The 20,000-nt window shown below is 42.1% G+C and overlaps 3 protein-coding genes across 4 annotated transcripts in view; all 3 read left to right on the top strand.

The window, feature by feature from the left end:
* Positions 1-3,534: 3,534 nt before the first annotated feature.
* Positions 3,535-4,375, top strand: LOC138866582 (uncharacterized). 2 transcript variants are annotated; one of them, XM_070139709.1, is made up of 3 exons: positions 3,535-3,574; positions 3,734-3,941; positions 4,002-4,375. In XM_070139709.1, the coding sequence occupies exons 1-3, from the start codon at positions 3,560-3,562 to the stop codon at positions 4,295-4,297; spliced, it is 519 nt and encodes a 172-aa protein (XP_069995810.1). In that variant the 5' UTR covers positions 3,535-3,559; the 3' UTR covers positions 4,298-4,375. The 2 variants fall into 2 exon arrangements, with proteins under 2 accessions (XP_069995810.1, XP_069995809.1); XM_070139708.1 differs by having other exon boundaries at positions 3,734-4,375.
* A 1,263-nt stretch (positions 4,376-5,638) lies between these two features.
* LOC138866687 (uncharacterized) lies at positions 5,639-7,563 on the top strand. Its single transcript, XM_070139877.1, has 5 exons — positions 5,639-5,738; positions 5,890-5,935; positions 6,068-6,095; positions 6,593-6,769; positions 6,990-7,563. Exons 1-5 carry the CDS (start codon positions 5,639-5,641, stop codon positions 7,485-7,487), a joined length of 849 nt encoding a protein of 282 aa, XP_069995978.1. The 3' UTR covers positions 7,488-7,563.
* An 11,531-nt stretch (positions 7,564-19,094) lies between these two features.
* The window catches only part of LOC138866581 (ctenidin-1-like), a 1,052-nt gene continuing 146 nt past the window's right edge, over positions 19,095-20,000 (top strand). Inside the window, exons 1-2 of the mRNA XM_070139707.1 lie at positions 19,095-19,296; positions 19,497-20,000. The exon at positions 19,497-20,000 is cut by the window's right edge and continues 146 nt beyond it. Of these exons, the coding sequence (XP_069995808.1) occupies positions 19,111-19,296; positions 19,497-20,000 (690 nt within the window). The 5' untranslated portion in view covers positions 19,095-19,110. The remainder of the gene's footprint in view (positions 19,297-19,496) is intronic.

Raw genomic sequence — 20,000 nt, 5'->3', positions numbered from 1 at the left:
ATATATATATACATATATATATATATATATATATATATATATATATATATATATATATATATATATATATATATATACATATATGCACACACACATATATGTATATACATATGATATATATATATATATATATATATATATATATATATATATATATATATATATATAAATACATATATATTTATGTATATATATAGATATATATATATATATATATATATATATATATATATGTATGTGTGTGTGTGTGTGTGTGGGTGTGTGTCTGTGTGTGTGTGTGTGGGTGTGTATGTATAGATATGTATTTATATTTATATATATATATATATATATATATATATATATATATATATATATATGCAAATAATTATATGTATGTATATATGTGTACATATGTACATATATCTACCTATCTATTTACCTATCTAAATATATATATATATATATATATATATATATACATATATATATATATATATATATATATATATATATATATATATATATATACATATATATATATGTAGTGTGTGTATGTGTGTGTGTGTGTATGTGTATGTGTCTGAATATTTAGATATATATGCACAAATATGTAAGAATATATTAAGACACACACACAGACACACACATATATGAGAGGAAGAGAGCTAAAATATATGTGCGCTCACACACACACATATCGCACAGTACTAAAAGAAAGCTTTCAAGAAACAGTGAGAGAAAGAGAGCACATGTAAGTGAGGGAAAAGGAGATTATATATATCGTTTAGTGGTAATGATCAGTAGTGTAAACGGGTCTCTTATGAATGAAAATGAAAATTATTTTTGTTTTATCTTTATTTTGGTTGTTTATTCCCTATGTTTCTCAAGGAAGACTTTTCATTTTACTTTCCATATCTGCCACCACCGCTGCCTCCGAATCCGCCACTGCCTCCGAATCCACCGCTGCCTCCGAATCCGCCACTGCCTCCGAATCCGCCACTGCCTCCGAATCCTCCACCTCCGAATCCACCGCCACCGAATCCACCGCCACCTCCTGACAGACTACCGGCGCCGATCAGAACTCCACGGTTTACGCTTCCGCCTCCACCTCGGCCTCCACTTCCGCCATATCCACCACCTCCTCGACCGCCGCCGAATCCACCTCCACTACCGCCAAATCCACCTCCACTTCCTCCAAATCCTCCTCCACCTCCACCAAACCTGTGCCCACCGAATCCACCTCCTCCTCCTCCTCCTCTTCCACCACCTCCGAATCCACCTCCGCCGAATCCACCTCCTCCTCCACCTCCTCTACCGCCTCCACCATAACTTCCACCAGCTGTTACCACGTACGCCATGGCCACCACAGCCACGGTCACAAGCTGCAAATAGAAAATTTTCCCTTTGAAGCAGTTTTCATAACAGTGATCCTGCTATAATTACTATGATAACTGATGATGATAATGAAAATAACAATTAAAAAACAGCAATGATACTGAGAGTAATTATATTCACATTATAGAGCTACAGTTTTCTTACTTTATAAACTATAATGATTTAAAAAACGGAAAACAAGATGCCAATATTTTCCTCTGTTATATTTCAGCCAACTCCTTCTTACCATTAAACGATTCATGATGCCGGATCCCGTCTTCCACTGCTGTAGGAGACGAGGTGCGCTCAAGTGTGGTTGGACGGCGCCTGTCCCTGCATTTATACACGGCACCGGCACTCGTGGCACCCTTGAGGCAGCGGGCGTGACCCTGACCCGATTTCCGAAAGCCTTTTGGGGGAAATGCTTCGGGAAAGGTTTCAGACTTGGCTCTCTGAAACGCCGGTGCCACGAGCCAGTCATGCAGTCTTTGCATCTGTTTCCTCACACCATTTCTTACTGTTTTTTTTCTTTCTCTTTTCTTTTCTTTTATTTCTATTTTTTGTGTTTTGGAAAATCATACCTCTTGTTTGTTGCAAATATGCTTTATCATCCATTAGTAGTACAACGGATATTCTCCCGAATGTGTCATTTGTCTTTATAGACTCGGGATGTCAAGAAAATATGTAATGCTGTACATGAGCGAGCATGGCATACTTACGGTAATGAACTTATAGAGAATATACTGCACACACACACACACACACACACACACACACACACACACACACACACACACACACACACACACACACACACACACACACACACACACACACACACACACACACACACACACACACACAAACACACACACAAATAAAAATCCAAATACACGTACACATACATAAATACACACACTCACACACTCACACACACACACACACACACACACACACACACACACACACACACACACATATATATATATATATATATATATATATATATATATACATACATACATACACACACACACACACACACACACACACACACACACAGACACACACATATATATATATATATATATATATTTATATATATATATATATATATATATATATATACATGCATTCGTGCATACACGCATGCATAGACATAGACACACAGACACACACACATATACATATACATACATACATACATACATACATACATATATATATATATATATATATATATATATATATATATATATACATATTTATATATATATATATACATATATATATATATATATATATACATATTTATATATATACATATATATATATATGTAAACATATGTATATATATATATATATACATATATATATATATATATATATATATATATATATATATATATATATATATATATATATATATATATATATATATACACACACACACACACACATATACACACACATATACATACATATATAGATGTATATGAATAGATGTCTGTATTTTTTGTGTGTTAAGAGAAAAAGTGAGAAAGACAGAAAGATGGATGACTAAGAAAGCAGAGCTGTGGCTATCACGATGAATAGTTAGATATAACTATATAAGATTTCAAAAAATGATGATTGTGAAAAGTTCTTTTAAAATGCAGTTCACGACCGAATGAATCAATAATTCTTTTGTTGGATGCTTTTTTGATGACCTAAAAATGATATTAGTAGCCACAATTTTAGTAATTCATCATTATCATTATGGCCGTTATTACCAATACAATTATTTCAATATTGACTTTATTTTTAGGCGGGTTTATGTTCTCTTTACCATCACTCTCACTAGCATTATTCTCACTAATATTACCCTCATCAGTAATTCCAGCCATAGAACCCATTAGGTAACCAAGGGATTTTCTTGTTCCTGTCTCTGGTTAAAGATAACGCATAGATAAAGAGGACAGAATCCTACGGACGGGAAAATTCGCGATGATACACAAGTGGTTCAGTGACTGGCGTGTGACACACTAATATCTTACGAGGCAGTTTTCCTCCGAGTCATTTCAGAAAAGATATTTCCGAGATGATGTTAATGTCACGACTGCCACCTCAAGGGTACGAGAGAGGCTGTGTATAAAGGCAAGGATAGGCACCGTGGAGCCACACTTCTTGTCTTTCCTGCGACAGTGGAAGACTTCTCCGCACGATGAATCGACTCATGGTAGAGAAAGCTTTGTTTTGAATGGAGGGCTTTGTGCCCAAGAGTTTAGTTAATTAGACTCGTTAAGAACAAGGAATTGTTTGAGGTTATAATCATGAATAACAAAACATATCCATGAAATTCTTTTTAATAAGGGAGTATTTCTTTTGTCTTCTGCAGCTTGTGACCGTGGCTGTGGTGGCCATGGCGTACGTGGCAGCAGCTGGAGGAAGTTATGGTGGAGGCGGAAGAGGAGGTGGAGGCGGAGGTGGATTCGGCGGAGGTGGATTCGGTGGAGGTGGATTCGGCGGTGGTGGAAGAGGAGGAGGTGGATTCGGTGGGCACAGGTTCGGTGGAGGCAGTGGAGGTGGATTTGGAGGAAGTGGAGGTGGATTCGGTGGGCACAGGTTCGGTGGAGGCAGTGGAGGTGGATTTGGAGGAAGTGGAGGTGGATTTGGCGGTAGTGGAGGTGGATTCGGCGGCGGCCGAGGAGGTGGTGGATATGGCGGAAGTGGAGGCCGAGGTGGAGGCTTAAGCGTAAGCCGTGGAGTTCTGATCGGCGCTAGTAAGCTGTCTGGAGGTGGTGGATTCGGAGGCAGTGGTGGATTCGGCGGCGGTGGATTCGGAGGCAGTGGTGGATTCGGAGGCAGTGGTGGATTCGGAGGCGGCAGCGGAGGTTTCGGCGGCAGCGGATTCGGCGGAGGTGTGGGAGGAGGAAGAGGAAGCGGCAGTTACGGAAAGTAAGATGAACTGTCTCCATCGAAGTAGAGCAAATTCTCTACAAAAATGTAATGAAATGCGCCGAATACACTAAATAATCTTCCAAGTTTGTTTCCAAATATATACCCTTCTGTGATCAATACTACTGTAGATATAGATGCCTCTTTGTGTCGACTTATGTATACATGTAAGCGTTTGTGTCAGAATGTGTACGTATGAATACGGCTGTGTGTTTCTATGTGTATGAGTGTGTGTGTGTTTCCATGTCTATGTGTATGTGTGTATGTGCACGTGTTTCCATGTCTGTGTGTATGTGTTTTCCATGTCTTTGTGTATGTGTGTGTGTTTCCATGTCTTTGTGTATGTGTCTGTGTTTCCATGTCTTTGCGTATGTGTGTGTGTGTGTGTTTCCATGTCTGTATATATGTGTGTGTGTTTATGTTTGCATAAAGGGACACGTCTGCGCCGTTCGTTACATAATAAGAGAGAGAGAGAGAGAGAGAGAGAGAGAGAGAGAGAGAGAGAGAGAGAGAGAGAGAGACAGAGACAGAACAGAATTGTTTTATTCTTCATACATGATCAAAAGATAAATTAGCAGGAAAAAAGAAGGAAAAAGGTAACGTCGTGAGAGCCCCAACACGCCCCGCCATGACCCGGGGCCGCCTCCTTCAGCCTCCTTCAGCCTCCTTCAGCGCAGGGAAACGGCGCCAAGGCTGAGGGCGGCGGAGGCACCGGGCGGAAGCCGGACGAGGAGCTGAAGTCTTTCTCTTTCTAGATAAATTTTGCTCGAGCCGATTTCCTTCAGTTACTTTACGATGGTTCTGATATGATTATCGCATTAGATACCCAACGTGAGAGAGCAAAGTAATCTTTCTCGCGCGCTTGTCCGTATGTGTGAGAGAGCGAAGGAAGAGAGAAAGGGGAAGAGAAGAGAGAGAGAGAGAAGAGAAGAGAAGAGGAGAGAAGAAAAGAGAAGAGAAGAAGAGAGCGAGAGAGAGAGAGAGAGAGAGAGAGAGAGAGAGAGAGAGAGAGAGAGAGAGAGAGAGAGAGAGAGAGAGAGAGAGAGAGAGAGAGAGAGAGAGAGAACAGAAGAGAAAGAGAAAGAGAAAGAAGAGAAGAGAGAGAGAGAGAGAGAGAGAGAGAGAGAGAGAGAGAGAGAGAGAGAGAGAGAGAGAGAAGAGAGAAGAGAGAAGAAAGAGAGAAAAAAAAGAGAGAGAAAGAGAGAGAGAGAGAAGAAAAGAGAAGAGAGAGAGAGAGAAGAGAGAGAGAGAAAGAAATGTTCTCAGTGATTTAATTTCTTAAATTGCTATTTATATTGAAGATTTTGAATGAGAGAAAAGAAGCGAACGCCACTTCCTGCTGCACATGACAGGTTTGATCAAATTACAAATAATCTTGAAGAAAGCTCCTCTGAGCCACCTCGCCTGCCTTGATGACCGTGACCAGCCTTTTCCTTCCATTGTTCGTAAACATATTAATAGAATTGAAATACATCCCAAAATAATGTTTTTAGATGAGCCATTTGCTTTTTACCGAATCTGATGAGAAACTCCTGACGAAACTCGAAATATTGTTATATTTCTTTCAATTATGGCAATGTTTTATATTGATTTCAGTTGTGGCAGTGTTTTGTTCCATTTCTGTGTACACTGAACTGTTTTTGTAATTGTGCCCATGCGCTTAAACATGTGCGTATATACAAATAAACATATATGACAGAACGTTCATACATACTTACAAAACTTTCCTATCTCTACCTAAAAGCAGAGAATTTTTTCCTATGCATTATTTTAGATCGATTAGACTTGACCTTGACACGGATGTATGTAAAATACACTAATTCTATGCAGTGAGATAAAGCCTATATAAATGTAAAGAATTCTCCGAAATAATAAGATCTAACTCACCTCATTACGAACATACTGACTTTGTTAAAGCACGAAAAATCTTAGAATTAATGAAGAATTGAATATGTAGAAAATTACGTCTTAAAACATATATACAAACACATTTTAGTGTGAATGGTGTTGGATAGCTTGTGCTTTTCACATGTAATGGACAAAGAAAACTTCAATAAACAATGTATATAACAACACAAATAAATATACTTAACAAATAACTGGCGTGCAAATGCAATCAACAGTAACTGCTGCCAATTCTTCTTATACGACACATGATTCCAACGAGAAAACCGTCCTAAAAAAAAAAAAAAAATAAATAATAAAAAAGGGGGTGGGAGAAAAAATAGAGAAAGAAAGAAAGAAAGAAAAAAAAACTATAAACACTCAAATTTACCCAAATCTGAAACTTATGCCGAAGCATTACCATAAAAAAGCTTTCGAAAAACGTGTCAGCGTCACGACTGCTGCCTCAAGGGTGCCACGAGTGCCGGCGCCGCGTATAAATGCAGGGACAGGCGCCGTCCAACCACACTCGAGCGCTCCTCGTCTCCTGCAGCAGTGGAAGACGGGATCCGGCATCATGAATCGCCTTATAGTGAGGAGACATCTGCTTTCAGTGTTAGATGATTTAGTTAGATTGTTTAGAGTCACTGATAGAAAGACTGAGTCACTGATAGGAAGGAAACATTGGCGGCTGTTATATAAAAATGCTATTCTGGATGACTGTTATGATCGTGAAAAGAAAAAACATATCGTCGATATTTTTTTTTTTTTGACGAAATGGCAACTTAAAGGTTTGTTCTTTTCTTCTGCAGCTTGTGACCGTGGCTGTGGTGGCCTTGGCGTACGTGGCAGCAGCTGGTGGAAGTTATGGTGGAGGCGGTAGAGGAGGTGGAGGCGGAGGTGGATTCGGTGGTGGTGGTAGAGGAGGAGGAGGTGGATTCGGCGGACACAGATTTGGTGGAGGTGGAGGAGGATTTGGAGGCAGCGGAGGTGGATTCGGAGGAAGTGGAGGTGGATTCGGCGGCGGCCGAGGAGGTGGATTTGGCGGCGGCCGAGGCGGTGGTGGATATGGCGGAAGTGGAGGCCGAGGTGGAGGCGGAAGCGTAAACCGTGGAGTTCTGATCGGCGCCGGTAAGCTGTCTGGAGGTGGAGGTGGATTCGGTGGCGGTGGATTCGGAGGCGGTGGATTCGGAGGCAGTGGTGGATTCGGAGGCAGCGGTGGATTCGGAGGCGGCAGCGGAGGTTTCGGCGGTAGCGGATTCGGCGGAGGTGTGGGAGGAGGAAGAGGAAGCGGCAGTTACGGAAAGTAAGATGAACTGTCTCCATCGAAGTAGAGCAAATTCTCTACGAAAATGTAATGAAATGCGCCGAATACACTTAATAATCTTTCAAGTTTGTTTTGCATGTATATCCCCTTCTCCGATTTTTTTACCACAAACTAAATGGATATCTCTATCTGTCTGTATGTGGTATGTATGAGTATGTGTTCGTGCGAGTATGTGTATGTATGAGTGTGTTTGTCTGTGAGTGTGTATGTCCACATAAAGGGACATATTATCAAGAAAATCCGGTATCAATCTATCGTTCGTTCAGAATAATAGTAATATAAAAAAGATAAAGTAAATAAATAAATGAATAGAAATAAATAATGAAAGAAAGGAAAAAAGAAAGACCATTAAGCAATACTACTGCTCTCATATACTCCGTGCACGATGAAAAGATAACAGAGGAAAAAAAAGGAGAAGGAAAAAGGTAACGTCGTGAGAGCCCCAACACGCCCCGCCATGACCCGGGGCCGCCTCCTTCAGCCTCCTTCAGCCTCCTTCAGCGCAGGGAAACGGCGCCAAGGCTGAGGGCGGCGGAGGCACCGGGCGGAAGTCGGACGAGGAGCTGAAGTCTTTCTCTTTCTAGACAACCTTTGCTCGAGCCGATTTTCTTCAGTTACTTTACAATGGTTCTGATATGATTATCGCTTTAGATATCCAACGTGAGAGAGCAAATTAATCTTTCTCGCGCGCTTGTCCGTATGTGTGAGAGAGAAGGAAGAGAGAAAGGAGAAGAGAAGAGAGATAGAAAGAGAGAGAGAGAGAGAGAGAGAGAGAGAGAGAGAGAGAGAGAGAGAGAGAGAGAGAGAGAGAGAGAGAGAGAGAGAGAGAAAAGAGAGAAGGAGAGAGAAGAGAAAAGAAGAGAAGAGAAGAGAGAAAGATAGAGAGAGAGAAGAGAAAATAAGAGAAGAAAGAGAAAGAGAGAAAAAGAGACAGAGAGAGAGAGACAGAAGAGAGAGAGAGAGAGAGAGAGAGAGAAATGTTCTCAGTGATTTATTTTCTTAAACTGCCATTTATATTCAGGATTTTGACTGAGAGCAAAGAAGCGAACGCCACTTCCTGCTGCACATGACAGGTTATATCAAATTACAAATAATCTTGAAGAAAGCTCCTCTGAGCCACCTCGCCTGCCTTGATGACCGTGACCAGCCTTTTCCTTCCATTGTTCGTAAACATATTAATAGGATTGAAATACATCCCAAAATAATGCTTTTAGATGAGCCATTTGCTTTTTACCGAATCTGATGAGAAACTCCTGACGAGCTCGAAACATTACGTTATATTTCTTTCAATTGTGGCAGTGTTTTGTTCCATTTCTGTGTACACTAAACTTATATGACAGAACGTTCATACATACTTACAAAACTTTCCTATCTCTACCTAAAAGCAGAGATTTTTTTCCTATATATTATTTTAGATCGATTAGACTTGACCTTGACACGGATGTATGTAAAATACACTAATTCTATGCAGTGAGATAAAGCCTATATAAACGTAAAGAATTCTCCGAAATAATAAGATCTAACTCATCTCTTTATGGACATACTGACTTTGTTAAAGCACGAAAGATCTTAGAATTAATGAAGAATTGAATATGTAGAAAATTATGTCTTAAAACATATATACAGACACATTTTTAGTGTGAATGGTGTTGGATAGCTTGTACTTTTTACATGTAATGGAGAAAGAAAACTTCAATAAACAATGTATATAACAATACAAATAAATATACTTAACAAATAACGCGTGCAAATACAATCAACAGTAACTGCTGCCAATTCTTCTTATACGATACATGATTCCAACGAGAAAACCGTCCTAAAAAACGACAAAAAATGATAATAAAAAAAAAGGGGGGGGGGGAGAGAATAAGTAGCGAGAGAAAGATAGAAAGAAAGAAAAAACTATGAACCTTCAACACTCAAATTTACCCAAATCAGAAACATATGCCGAAGCATTACCATAAAAAAGCTTTCGAAAAACGTGTCAGCGTCACGACTGCTGCCTCAAGGGTGCCACGAGTGCCGGCGCCGCGTATAAATGCAGGGACAGGCGCCGTCCAACCACACTCGAGCGCTCCTCGTCTCCTGCAGCAGTGGAAGACGGGATCCGGCATCATGAATCGCCTTATAGTGAGGAGACATCTGCTTTCAGTGTTAGATGATTTAGTTAGAATGTTTAGAGTCACTGATAGGAAGGAAACAATGGCGGCTGTTATATAAAAATGCTATTCTGGATGACTGTTATGATCGGGAAAGGAAAAACATATCGTCGATATTTTTTGACGAAATGACAGCTTAAAGTTTTCTTCTTTTCTTCTGCAGCTTGTGACCGTGGCTGTGGTGGCCTTGGCGTACGTGGCAGCAGCTGGAGGAAGTTATGGTGGAGGCGGTAGAGGAGGTGGAGGCGGAGGTGGATTCGGCGGTGGTGGAAGAGGAGGAGGAGGTGGATTCGGCGGACACAGATTTGGTGGAGGTGGAGGAGGATTTGGAGGCAGCGGAGGTGGATTCGGAGGAAGTGGAGGTGGATTCGGCGGCGGCCGAGGTGGTGGATTTGGCGGCGGCCGAGGCGGTGGTGGATATGGCGGAAGTGGAGGCCGAGGTGGAGGCGGAAGCGTAAGCCGTGGAGTTCTGATCGGCGCCGGTAAGCTGTCTGGAGGTGGAGGTGGATTCGGCGGTGGAGGATTCGGAGGCAGTGGTGGATTCGGTGGCGGTGGATTCGGAGGCGGTGGATTCGGAGGCGGTGGATTCGGAGGCAGCGGTGGATTCGGAGGCGGCAGCGGAGGTTTCGGCGGTAGCGGATTCGGCGGAGGTGTGGGAGGAGGAAGAGGAAGCGGCAGTTACGGAAAGTAAGATGAACTGTCTCCATCGAAGTAGAGCAAATTCTCTACTCGAGATGTAATGAAATGCGCCGAATACACTTAATGATATCTCAAGTTTGTTTTGCAAATATATCCCCTTTCGTGATCATTATAGATACCTATGTCTATATATTTCTCTATATGATTTGCGTGAGTATGTTTGTGTATGTGTATATGTGAGTATGTGTTTATTTGTTAAGGAGTATGTGTGAGTGAGTGTGGGGGATATAACACTACCAAAGTCAACATCACAATATTTCGTCAAAAAAAAAAAAAAAAAAAAAAAAAAAAAAAAAAAAAAAAAAATCAAGAGAGAGTCCTAACACGCCTCGCCATGAACCGCAGCGAGAGAGAGAGAGAGAGAGAGAGAGAGAGAGAGAGAGAGAGAGAGAGAGAGAGAGAGAGAGAGAGAGAGAGAGAGAGAGAGAGAGAGAGAGAGGACAGAACTGTTCTTTGCTTCATATATGATCAAAAGTTAAATTAGCAGGAAAAAAAGAGAAGGAAAAAAGGTACCGTCGTGAGAGCCCCAACACGCCCCGCCATGACCCGGGGCCGCCTCCTTCAGCCTCCCTCAGCCTCCTTCAGCCTCCTTCAGCGCAGGGAAACGGCGCCAAGGCTGAGGGCGGCGGAGGCACCGGGCGGAAGTCGGACGAGGAGCTGAAGTCTTTCTCTTTCTAGACAACTTTTGCTCGAGCCGATTTTCTTCAGTTACTTTACGATGGCTCTGATATGATTATCGCTTTAGATACGGAAGGTGAGAGAGCAAATTAATCTTTCTCGCGCGCTTGTCCTTATGTGTGAGAGAGCGAAGGAAGAGAGAGAAGAGAAGAGAAGAGACAGAGAGAGAGAGAGAGAGAGAGAGGGAGAGAGAGAGAGAGAGAGAGAGAGAGAGAAGAGAGAGAGAGAGAGAGAGAGAGAGAGAGAGAGAGAGAGAGAGAGAGAGAGAGAGAGAGAGAGAGAAAAGAAGAGAAGAGAAGAGAGAGAGAGGGAGAGAGAGAGAGAGAGAGAGAAAAGAAGAGAAGAGAAGAGAAGAGAAGAGAGAGAGAAAAAGAGAGAGAGAGAGAGAGAGGAGAGAGAGAGAGAGAGAGAGAGAGAGAGAGAGAGAGAGAGAGAGAGAGAGAGAGGGAGAGAGAGAGAGAGAGAGAGAGAGAGAGAGAAGAAGAGAAGAGAAGAGAGAGAGGGAGAGAGAGAGAGAGAGAGAGAAAAAAGAAGAGAAGAGAAGAGAAGAGAAGAGAGAGAGAGAGAGAGAGAGAGAGAGAGAGAGAGAGAGAGAGAGAGAGAGAGAGAGAGAGAGAGAAGAGAAGAGAAGAGACACGAGATAAGAGAGAGAGAGAAAGAGAGAGAAGGGAAGAGAAGAGAAGAGAAGAGAAGAGAAGAGAAGAGAGAGAGAGAGAGAGAGAGAGAGAGAGAGAGAGAGAGAGAGAGAGAGAGAGAGAGAGAGAGAGAAGAGAAGAGAAGAGAAGAGAGAGACAGAATGTTCTCAGTGATTTAATTTCTTAAATTGCTCTTTATATTGAGGATTTTGACTGAGAGAAAAGAAGCGAACGCCACTTCCTGCTGCACATGACAAGTTTGATCAAATTACAAATAATCTTAAAGACAGCTCCTCTGAGCCACCTCGCCTGCCTTGGTGACCGTGACCAGCCTTTTCCTTCCATTGTTCGTAAACATATCAATAAGATTGAAATACATCCCAAAATAATGTTTTTAGATGAGCCATTTGCTTTTTACCGAATCTGATGAGAAACTCCTGACGAAACTCGAAATATTGTTATATTTCTTTCAATTGTGGCATTGTTTTGTTCCATTTCTGTGTACACTGAACTGTTTTTGTAATTGTGTCCATGTTCTTAAACATGTGCGTATATACATATAAACATAAGTGACAGAACGTTCATACATACACTTGCAAAACTTTCCTATCTCTATCTAAAAGCAGAGAATTTTTTCCTATGCATTATTTTAGATCGATTAGACTTGACCTTGACACGGATGTATGTCAAATACACTAATTCTATGCAGTGAGATGAAGCCTATATAAATGTAAAGAATTCTCCGAAATGATATGATCTAACTCATCTCTTTATGGACATACTGACTTTGTTAAAGCACGAAAAATCTGAGAATTAATGAAGAATTGAATATGTAGAAACTTACGTCTTAAAACATATATATAGACATTTTTAGTGTGAATGATGTTGGATAGCTTGTACTTTTCACATGTAATGGACAAAGAAAACTTCAATAAGCAATGTATAAAACAACACAATTAAATATACTTAACAAATAACTGGCGTGCAAATGCAATCAACAGTAACTGCTGCCAATTCTTCTTATACGACACATGATTCCAACGAGAAAACCGTCCTAAAAAACAACAATAAAATGATAATAAAAGGGGGGAGGGGAAGAAAAAATAGAGAAAGGAAGAAAGAAAGAAAGAAAGAAAAAAAAAACTATGAACCTTCAAAACTAAAATTTACCCAAATCTGAAACTTATGCCGAAGCATTTCCATAAAAAAGCTTTCGAAAAACGTGTCAGCGTCACGACTGCTGCCTCAAGGGTGCCACGAGTGCCGGCGCCGCGTATAAATGCAGGGACAGGCGCCGTCCAACCACACTCGAGCGCTCCTCGTCTCCTGCAGCAGTGGAAGACGGGATCCGGCATCATGAATCGCCTTATAGTGAGGAGACATTTGCTTTCAGTGTTAGATGATTTAGTTAGATTGTTTAGAGTCACTGATAGAAAGACTGAGTCACTGATAGGAAGGAAATATTGACGGCTGTTACATAAAAATGTTATTCTGGATGGCTGCTATGATCGTGAAAAGAAAAACATATCGTTGATATTTTTTGACGAAATGACAGCTTAAAGTTTCTTTTTTTCTTCTGCAGCTTGTGACCGTGGCTGTGGTGGCCTTGGCGTACGTGGCAGCAGCAGGTGGAAGTTATGGTGGAGGCGGTAGAGGAGGTGGAGGCGGAGGTGGATTCGGTGGTGGTGGAAGAGGAGGTGGATTCGGTGGGCACAGGTTCGGAGGAGGAGGTGGATTCGGAGGAAGTGGAGGTGGATTCGGTGGCGGCCGAGGTGGTGGATTTGGCGGCGGCCGAGGCGGTGGTGGATATGGCGGAAGTGGAGGCCGAGGTGGAGGCGGAAGCGTAAACCGTGGAGTTCTGATCGGCGCCGGTAAGCTGTCTGGAGGTGGAGGTGGATTCGGAGGCGGTGGATTCGGAGGCAGTGGTGGATTCGGTGGCGGTGGATTCGGAGGCAGTGGTGGATTCGGTGGCGGTGGATTCGGAGGCGGCAGCGGAGGTTTCGGCGGTAGCGGATTCGGCGGAGGTGTGGGAGGAGGAAGAGGAAGCGGCAGTTACGGAAAGTAAGATGAACTGTCTCCATCGAAGTAGAGCAAATTCTCTACGAAAATGTAATGAAATGCGCCGAATACACTTAATAATCTTTCAAGTTTGTTTTGCATGTGTATCCCCTTCTCCGATTTTTACCACAAACTAAATGGATACTTCTATCTGTCTATGTATATGGTGTGCATGAGCATGTGTTCGTGCGAGTATGTGTATGTATGAGTGTGTTTGTTTGTCTGTGAGTGTGTGTATGTCCACATAAAGGAAAATCCGGTATCAATCTATCGTTAGTTGAGAATAATAATTAAAACAAAAGATAAATCAAATAAATAAATGAATAGAAATAAATAAATAAAGGAAAAACGAAAGGCCATTAAGCAATACTACTGCTCTCATATACTCCGTGCACGATGAAAAGATAACAGAGGAAAAAAAAAGGAGAAGGAAAAAGGTAACGTCGTGAGAGCCCCAACACGCCCCGCCATGACCCGGGGCCACCTCCGTCAGCCTCCTTCAGCCTCCTTCAGCCTCCTTCAGCCTCCTTCAGCCTCCTTCAGCGCAGGGAAACGGCGCCAAGGCTGAGGGCGGCGGAGGCACCGGGCGGAAGTCGGACGAGGAGCTGAAGTCTTTCTCTTTCTAGATAAATTTTGCTCGAGTCGATTTTCTTCAGTTACTTTACGATGGTTCTGATATGATTATCGCTTTAGATACCCAACGTGAGAGAGCAAAATAATCTTTCTCGCGCGCTTGTCCGTATGTGTATGAGAGAAAGAAGAGAGAGAGAGAGAGAGAGAGAGAGAGAGAGAGAGAGAGAGAGAGAGAGAGAAAGAGAGAGAGATAGATAGATAGATAGATAGATAGATAGATAGAGAGAGAGAGAGAGAAAGAAGAGAAGAGAAGAAAGAGAGAAAGAGAGAGAGAGAGAGCAGAGAACAGACAGAGAAAGAGAGAAAGAGAGAGAGAGAGAGAAGAGAAGAGAAGAGAAGAGAGAAAGATAGATAGATAGTGAGAGAGAAGAGAAAAGAAGAGAAGAAAGAGAGAGAGAAAAAGAGAGAGAGAGAGAGAAGAGAAGAGAAGAGAGATAGATAGATAGAGAGATAGATAGAGAGGGAGGGAGAGAGAGAGAGAAGAGAAGAGAAGAGAAGAGAAGAGAAGAGAAGAGAGAGAGAAAATGTTCCAAGTGATTTATTTTCTTAAACTGCCATTTATATTCAGGATTTTGATTGAGAGAAAAGAAACGAACGCCACTTCCTGCAGCACATGACAGGTTTGATCAAATTACAAATAATCTTGAAGAAAGCTTCTTTGAGCCACCTCGCCTGTCTTGATGACCGTGACCAGCCTTTTCCTTCCATTGTTCGTAAACATATTAATAGGATTGATATACATCTCAAAATAATGCTTTTAGATGAGCCATTTGCTTTTTACCGAATCTGATGAGAAACTCCTGACGAGCTCGAAACATTACGTTATATTGATGTCAATTGTGGCAGTGTTGTATTTCATTTCTGTGTACACTGAACTGTGTTTGTAATTGTGCCCATGCTCTGAAACATGTGCGTATATGCATGTGAACATAAATGACAGAACGTTCATACATACACTTGCAAAACTTTCCTATCTCTACCTAAAAGCAGAATTTTTTTTCCCCGTGCATTATTTTAGATCGATTAGACTTGACCTTGACACGGATGTATGTAAAGTACACTAATTCTATGCAGTGAGATAAAGCCTATATAAATGTAAAGAATTCTCCGAAATAATAAGATCTAACTCATCTCTTTATGGACATACAGACTTTGTTAAAGCACGAAAAATCTTGGAATTAATGAAGAATTGAATATGTAGAAAATTACGTCTTAAAACATATATACAGACACATTTTCTTAAAACATATATACAGACACATTTTAGTGTGAATAGTGTTGGATAGCGTGTGCTTTTCACATGTAATGGACAAAGAAAACTTCAATAAACAATGTATAAAACAACACAATTAGATATACTTAACAAATAACTGGCGTGCAAATGCAATCAACAGTAACTGCTGCCAATTCTTCTTATTCGATACATGATTCCAACGAGAAAACCGTCCTAAAAAAACAACAAAAGAGAGGAAGAGAAAAAGAGGAAGAGAAAAAATAGAGAAAGTAAAAAAAAAAAAGAAAAAAGAAAAACTATGAACCTTCAACATTAAAATTTATCAAAATCTGAAACTTATGCCGAAGTATTTCCATAAAAAAGCTTTCGAAAAACGTGTCAGCGTCACGACTGCTGCCTCAAGGGTGCCACGAGTGCCGGCGCCGCGTATAAATGCAGGGACAGGCGCCGTCCAACCACACTCGAGCGCTCCTCGTCTCCTGCAGCAGTGGAAGACGGGATCCGGCATCATGAATCGCCTTATAGTGAGGAGACATCTGCTTTCAGTGTCAGATAATTTAGTTAGATTGTTTAGAGTCACTGATAGGAAGGAAACATTGGCGGCTGTTATATAAAAATGCTAATCTGGATGACTGTTATGATCATGAAAAGAAAAAACATATCGTTGATATTTTTTGACGAAATGACAGCTTAAAGTTTCTTTTTTTCTTCTGCAGCTTGTGACCGTGGCTGTGGTGGCCTTGGCGTACGTGGCAGCAGCTGGCGGAAGTTATGGTGGAGGCGGTAGAGGAGGTGGAGGAGGAGGTGGATTCGGCGGTGGTGGTAGAGGAGGAGGTGGATTCGGTGGACACAGATTTGGTGGAGGTGGAGGAGGATTTGGAGGCAGCGGAGGTGGATTCGGAGGAAGTGGAGGTGGATTCGGCGGCGGCCGAGGCGGTGGTGGATATGGCGGAAGTGGAGGCCGAGGTGGAGGCGGAAGCGTAAACCGTGGAGTTCTGATCGGCGCCGGTAAGCTGTCTGGAGGTGGAGGTGGATTCGGCGGTGGAGGATTCGGAGGCAGTGGTGGATTCGGAGGCGGTGGATTCGGAGGCGGCAGCGGAGGTTTCGGCGGTAGCGGATTCGGCGGAGGTGTGGGAGGAGGAAGAGGAAGCGGCAGTTACGGAAAGTAAGATGAACTGTCTCCATCGAAGTAGAGCAAATTCTCTACAAGAATGTAATGAAATGCGCCGAATACACTTAATAATCTTTCAAGTTTGTTTCCAAATATATACCCTTCTGTGATCAATACTACTTAGATATAGATGCCTCTCTGTGTAGACTTATGTATACATGTATGTGTTTGTGTCAGAATGTGTACGTATGAATACGGCTGTGTGTCTCTATGTGTATGTGTGTGTGGTTCCATGTCTGTGTGTCTCTATGTGTATGTGTGTGTGGTTCCATGTCTGTGTATATGTGTTTGTGTTTCCATGTCTTTGTGTATGTGTACGTGTTTCCATGTCTGTGCGTATGTGTGTGTGTTTTCATGTCTGTGTGTATGTGTGTGTGTGTGTGTGTTTCCATGTCTGTGTGTACGTGTGTGTGTGTGTTTATGTTTGCATAAAGGGACACGTCTGCGCCATTCGTTAAATAATACAAGAGAGAGAGAGAGAGAGAGAGAGAGAGAGAGAGAGAGAGAGAGAGAGAGAGAGAGAGAGAGAGAGAGAGAGAGAGAGAGAGACAGAGAGAGACAGAGAGAGACAGACAGAGAGAGAGAGAGAGAGGACAGAGTTGTTCTGTGCTTCATACATGATCAAAAGATAAATTAGCAGGAAAAAAAGGAGAAGGAAAAAGGTAACGTCGTGAGAGCCCCAACACGCCCCGCCATGACCCGGGGCCGCCTCCTTCAGCCTCCTTCAGCCTCCTTCAGCGCAGGGAAACGGCGCCAAGGCTGAGGGCGGCGGAGGCACCGGGCGGAAGTCGGACGAGGAGCTGAAGTCTTTCTCTTTCTAGACAACCTTTGCTCGAGCCGATTTTCTTCAGTTACTTTACGATGGTTCTGATATGATTATCGCTTTAGATACCCAACGTGAGAGAACAAAATAATCTTTCTCGCGCGCTTGTCCGTATGTGTGAGAGAGCGAAGGAAGAGAAAGAGAAGAGGAGAGAAGAGAGAGAGAGATAGAGATAGAGAGAGAGAGAGAGAAGAGAAGAGAAGAAAGAGAGAAAGAGACAGAGCAGAGAAGAGAGAGAGAGAAGAGAAGAGAAGAAAAGAGAAAAGAGAGAGAGAAGAAGAGAGAGAAAGAGAAAGAGATAGATAGATAGATAGAGACAGAGAAGAGAAGAAAGAGAGAGAGAGAGAGAGAGAGAGAGAGAAGAGAGAGAGAGAGAGAGAGAGAGAGAGAGAGAGAGAGAGAGAGAGAGAGAGAGAGAGAGAGAGAGAGAGAGAGAGGGAGAGAGAGAGAGAGAGAGAGAGAGAGAGAATGTTCTCAGTGATTTATTTTCCTAAACTCCTATTTATATTGAGGATTTTGACTGAGAGAAAAGAAGCGAACGCCACTTCCTGCTGCACATGACAGGTTTGATCAAATTACAAATAATCTTAAAGAAAGCTCCTCTGAGCCACCTCGCCTGCCTTGGTGACCGTGACCAGCCTTTTCCTTCCATTGTTTGTAAACATATTAATAGTATTGAAATACATCCCAAAATAATGCTTTTAGATGAGCCATTTGCTTTTTACCGAATCTGATGAGAAACTCCTGACGAGCTCGAAACATTACGTTATATTGATTTCAATTGTGGCATTGTTTTGTTCCATTTCTGTGTACACTGAACTGTGTTTGTAATTGTGCCCATGCTCTGAAACATGTGCGTATATGCATGTGAACATAAATGACAGAACGTTCATACATACACTTGCAAAACTTTCCTATCTCTACCTAAAAGCAGAATTTTTTTTCCCCGTGCATTATTTTAGATCGATTAGACTTGACCTTGACACGGATGTATGTAAAGTACACTAATTCTATGCAGTGAGATAAAGCCTATATAAATGTAAAGAATTCTCCGAAATAATAAGATCTAACTCATCTCTTTATGGACATACAGACTTTGTTAAAGCACGAAAAATCTTGGAATTAATGAAGAATTGAATATGTAGAAAATTACGTCTTAAAACATATATACAGACACATTTTCTTAAAACATATATACAGACACATTTTAGTGTGAATAGTGTTGGATAGCGTGTGCTTTTCACATGTAATGGACAAAGAAAACTTCAATAAACAATGTATAAAACAACACAATTAGATATACTTAACAAATAACTGGCGTGCAAATGCAATCAACAGTAACTGCTGCCAATTCTTCTTATTCGATACATGATTCCAACGAGAAAACCGTCCTAAAAAAACAACAAAAGAGAGGAAGAGAAAAAGAGGAAGAGAAAAAATAGAGAAAGTAAAAAAAAAAAAAAAAAAAGAAAAACTATGAACCTTCAACATTAAAATTTATCAAAATCTGAAACTTATGCCGAAGTATTTCCATAAAAAAGCTTTCGAAAAACGTGTCAGCGTCACGACTGCTGCCTCAAGGGTGCCACGAGTGCCGGCGCCGCGTATAAATGCAGGGACAGGCGCCGTCCAACCACACTCGAGCGCTCCTCGTCTCCTGCAGCAGTGGAAGACGGGATCCGGCATCATGAATCGCCTTATAGTGAGGAGACATCTGCTTTCAGTGTTAGATAATTTAGTTAGAATGTTTAGAGTCACTGATAGGAAGGAAATATTGGCATTTATAGTAAACAGAGAAATAGTGTTATTTTTGGATATCTTTAATGATCGTTAATAGAAAACATTTCCTCGTCGATACTGTTTAGATAAATGACAATTGTTATTTTCAAAAATCTTTTGCAGCTTGTGACCGTGGCTGTGGTGGCCTTGGCGTACGTGGCAGCAGCTGGTGGAAGTTATGGAGGAGGCGGTAGAGGAGGTGGAGGCGGAGGTGGATTTGGTGGTGGTGGTAGAGGAGGAGGAGGTGGATTCGGCGGACACAGATTTGGTGGAGGTGGAGGAGGATTTGGAGGCAGCGGAGGTGGATTCGGAGGAAGTGGAGGTGGATTCGGCGGCGGCCGAGGTGGTGGATTTGGCGGCGGCCGAGGCGGTGGTGGATATGGCGGAAGTGGAGGCCGAGGTGGAGGCGGAAGCGTAAGCCGTGGAGTTCTGATCGGCGCCGGTAAGCTGTCTGGAGGTGGAGGTGGATTCGGCGGTGGAGGATTCGGAGGCAGTGGTGGATTCGGAGGCAGTGGTGGATTCGGAGGCAGTGGTGGATTCGGAGGCAGTGGTGGATTCGGAGGCAGTGGTGGATTCGGAGGCAGTGGTGGATTCGGAGGCAGCGGTGGATTCGGAGGCGGCAGCGGA

The sequence above is a fragment of the Penaeus vannamei genome, chromosome 26 (assembly GCF_042767895.1).
Source record: "Penaeus vannamei isolate JL-2024 chromosome 26, ASM4276789v1, whole genome shotgun sequence".
NCBI lineage: Eukaryota > Metazoa > Arthropoda > Malacostraca > Decapoda > Penaeidae > Penaeus > Penaeus vannamei.
Note: the sequence above shows the minus strand (reverse complement) of the source record. Positions and strands in the feature narration are given on the sequence as shown.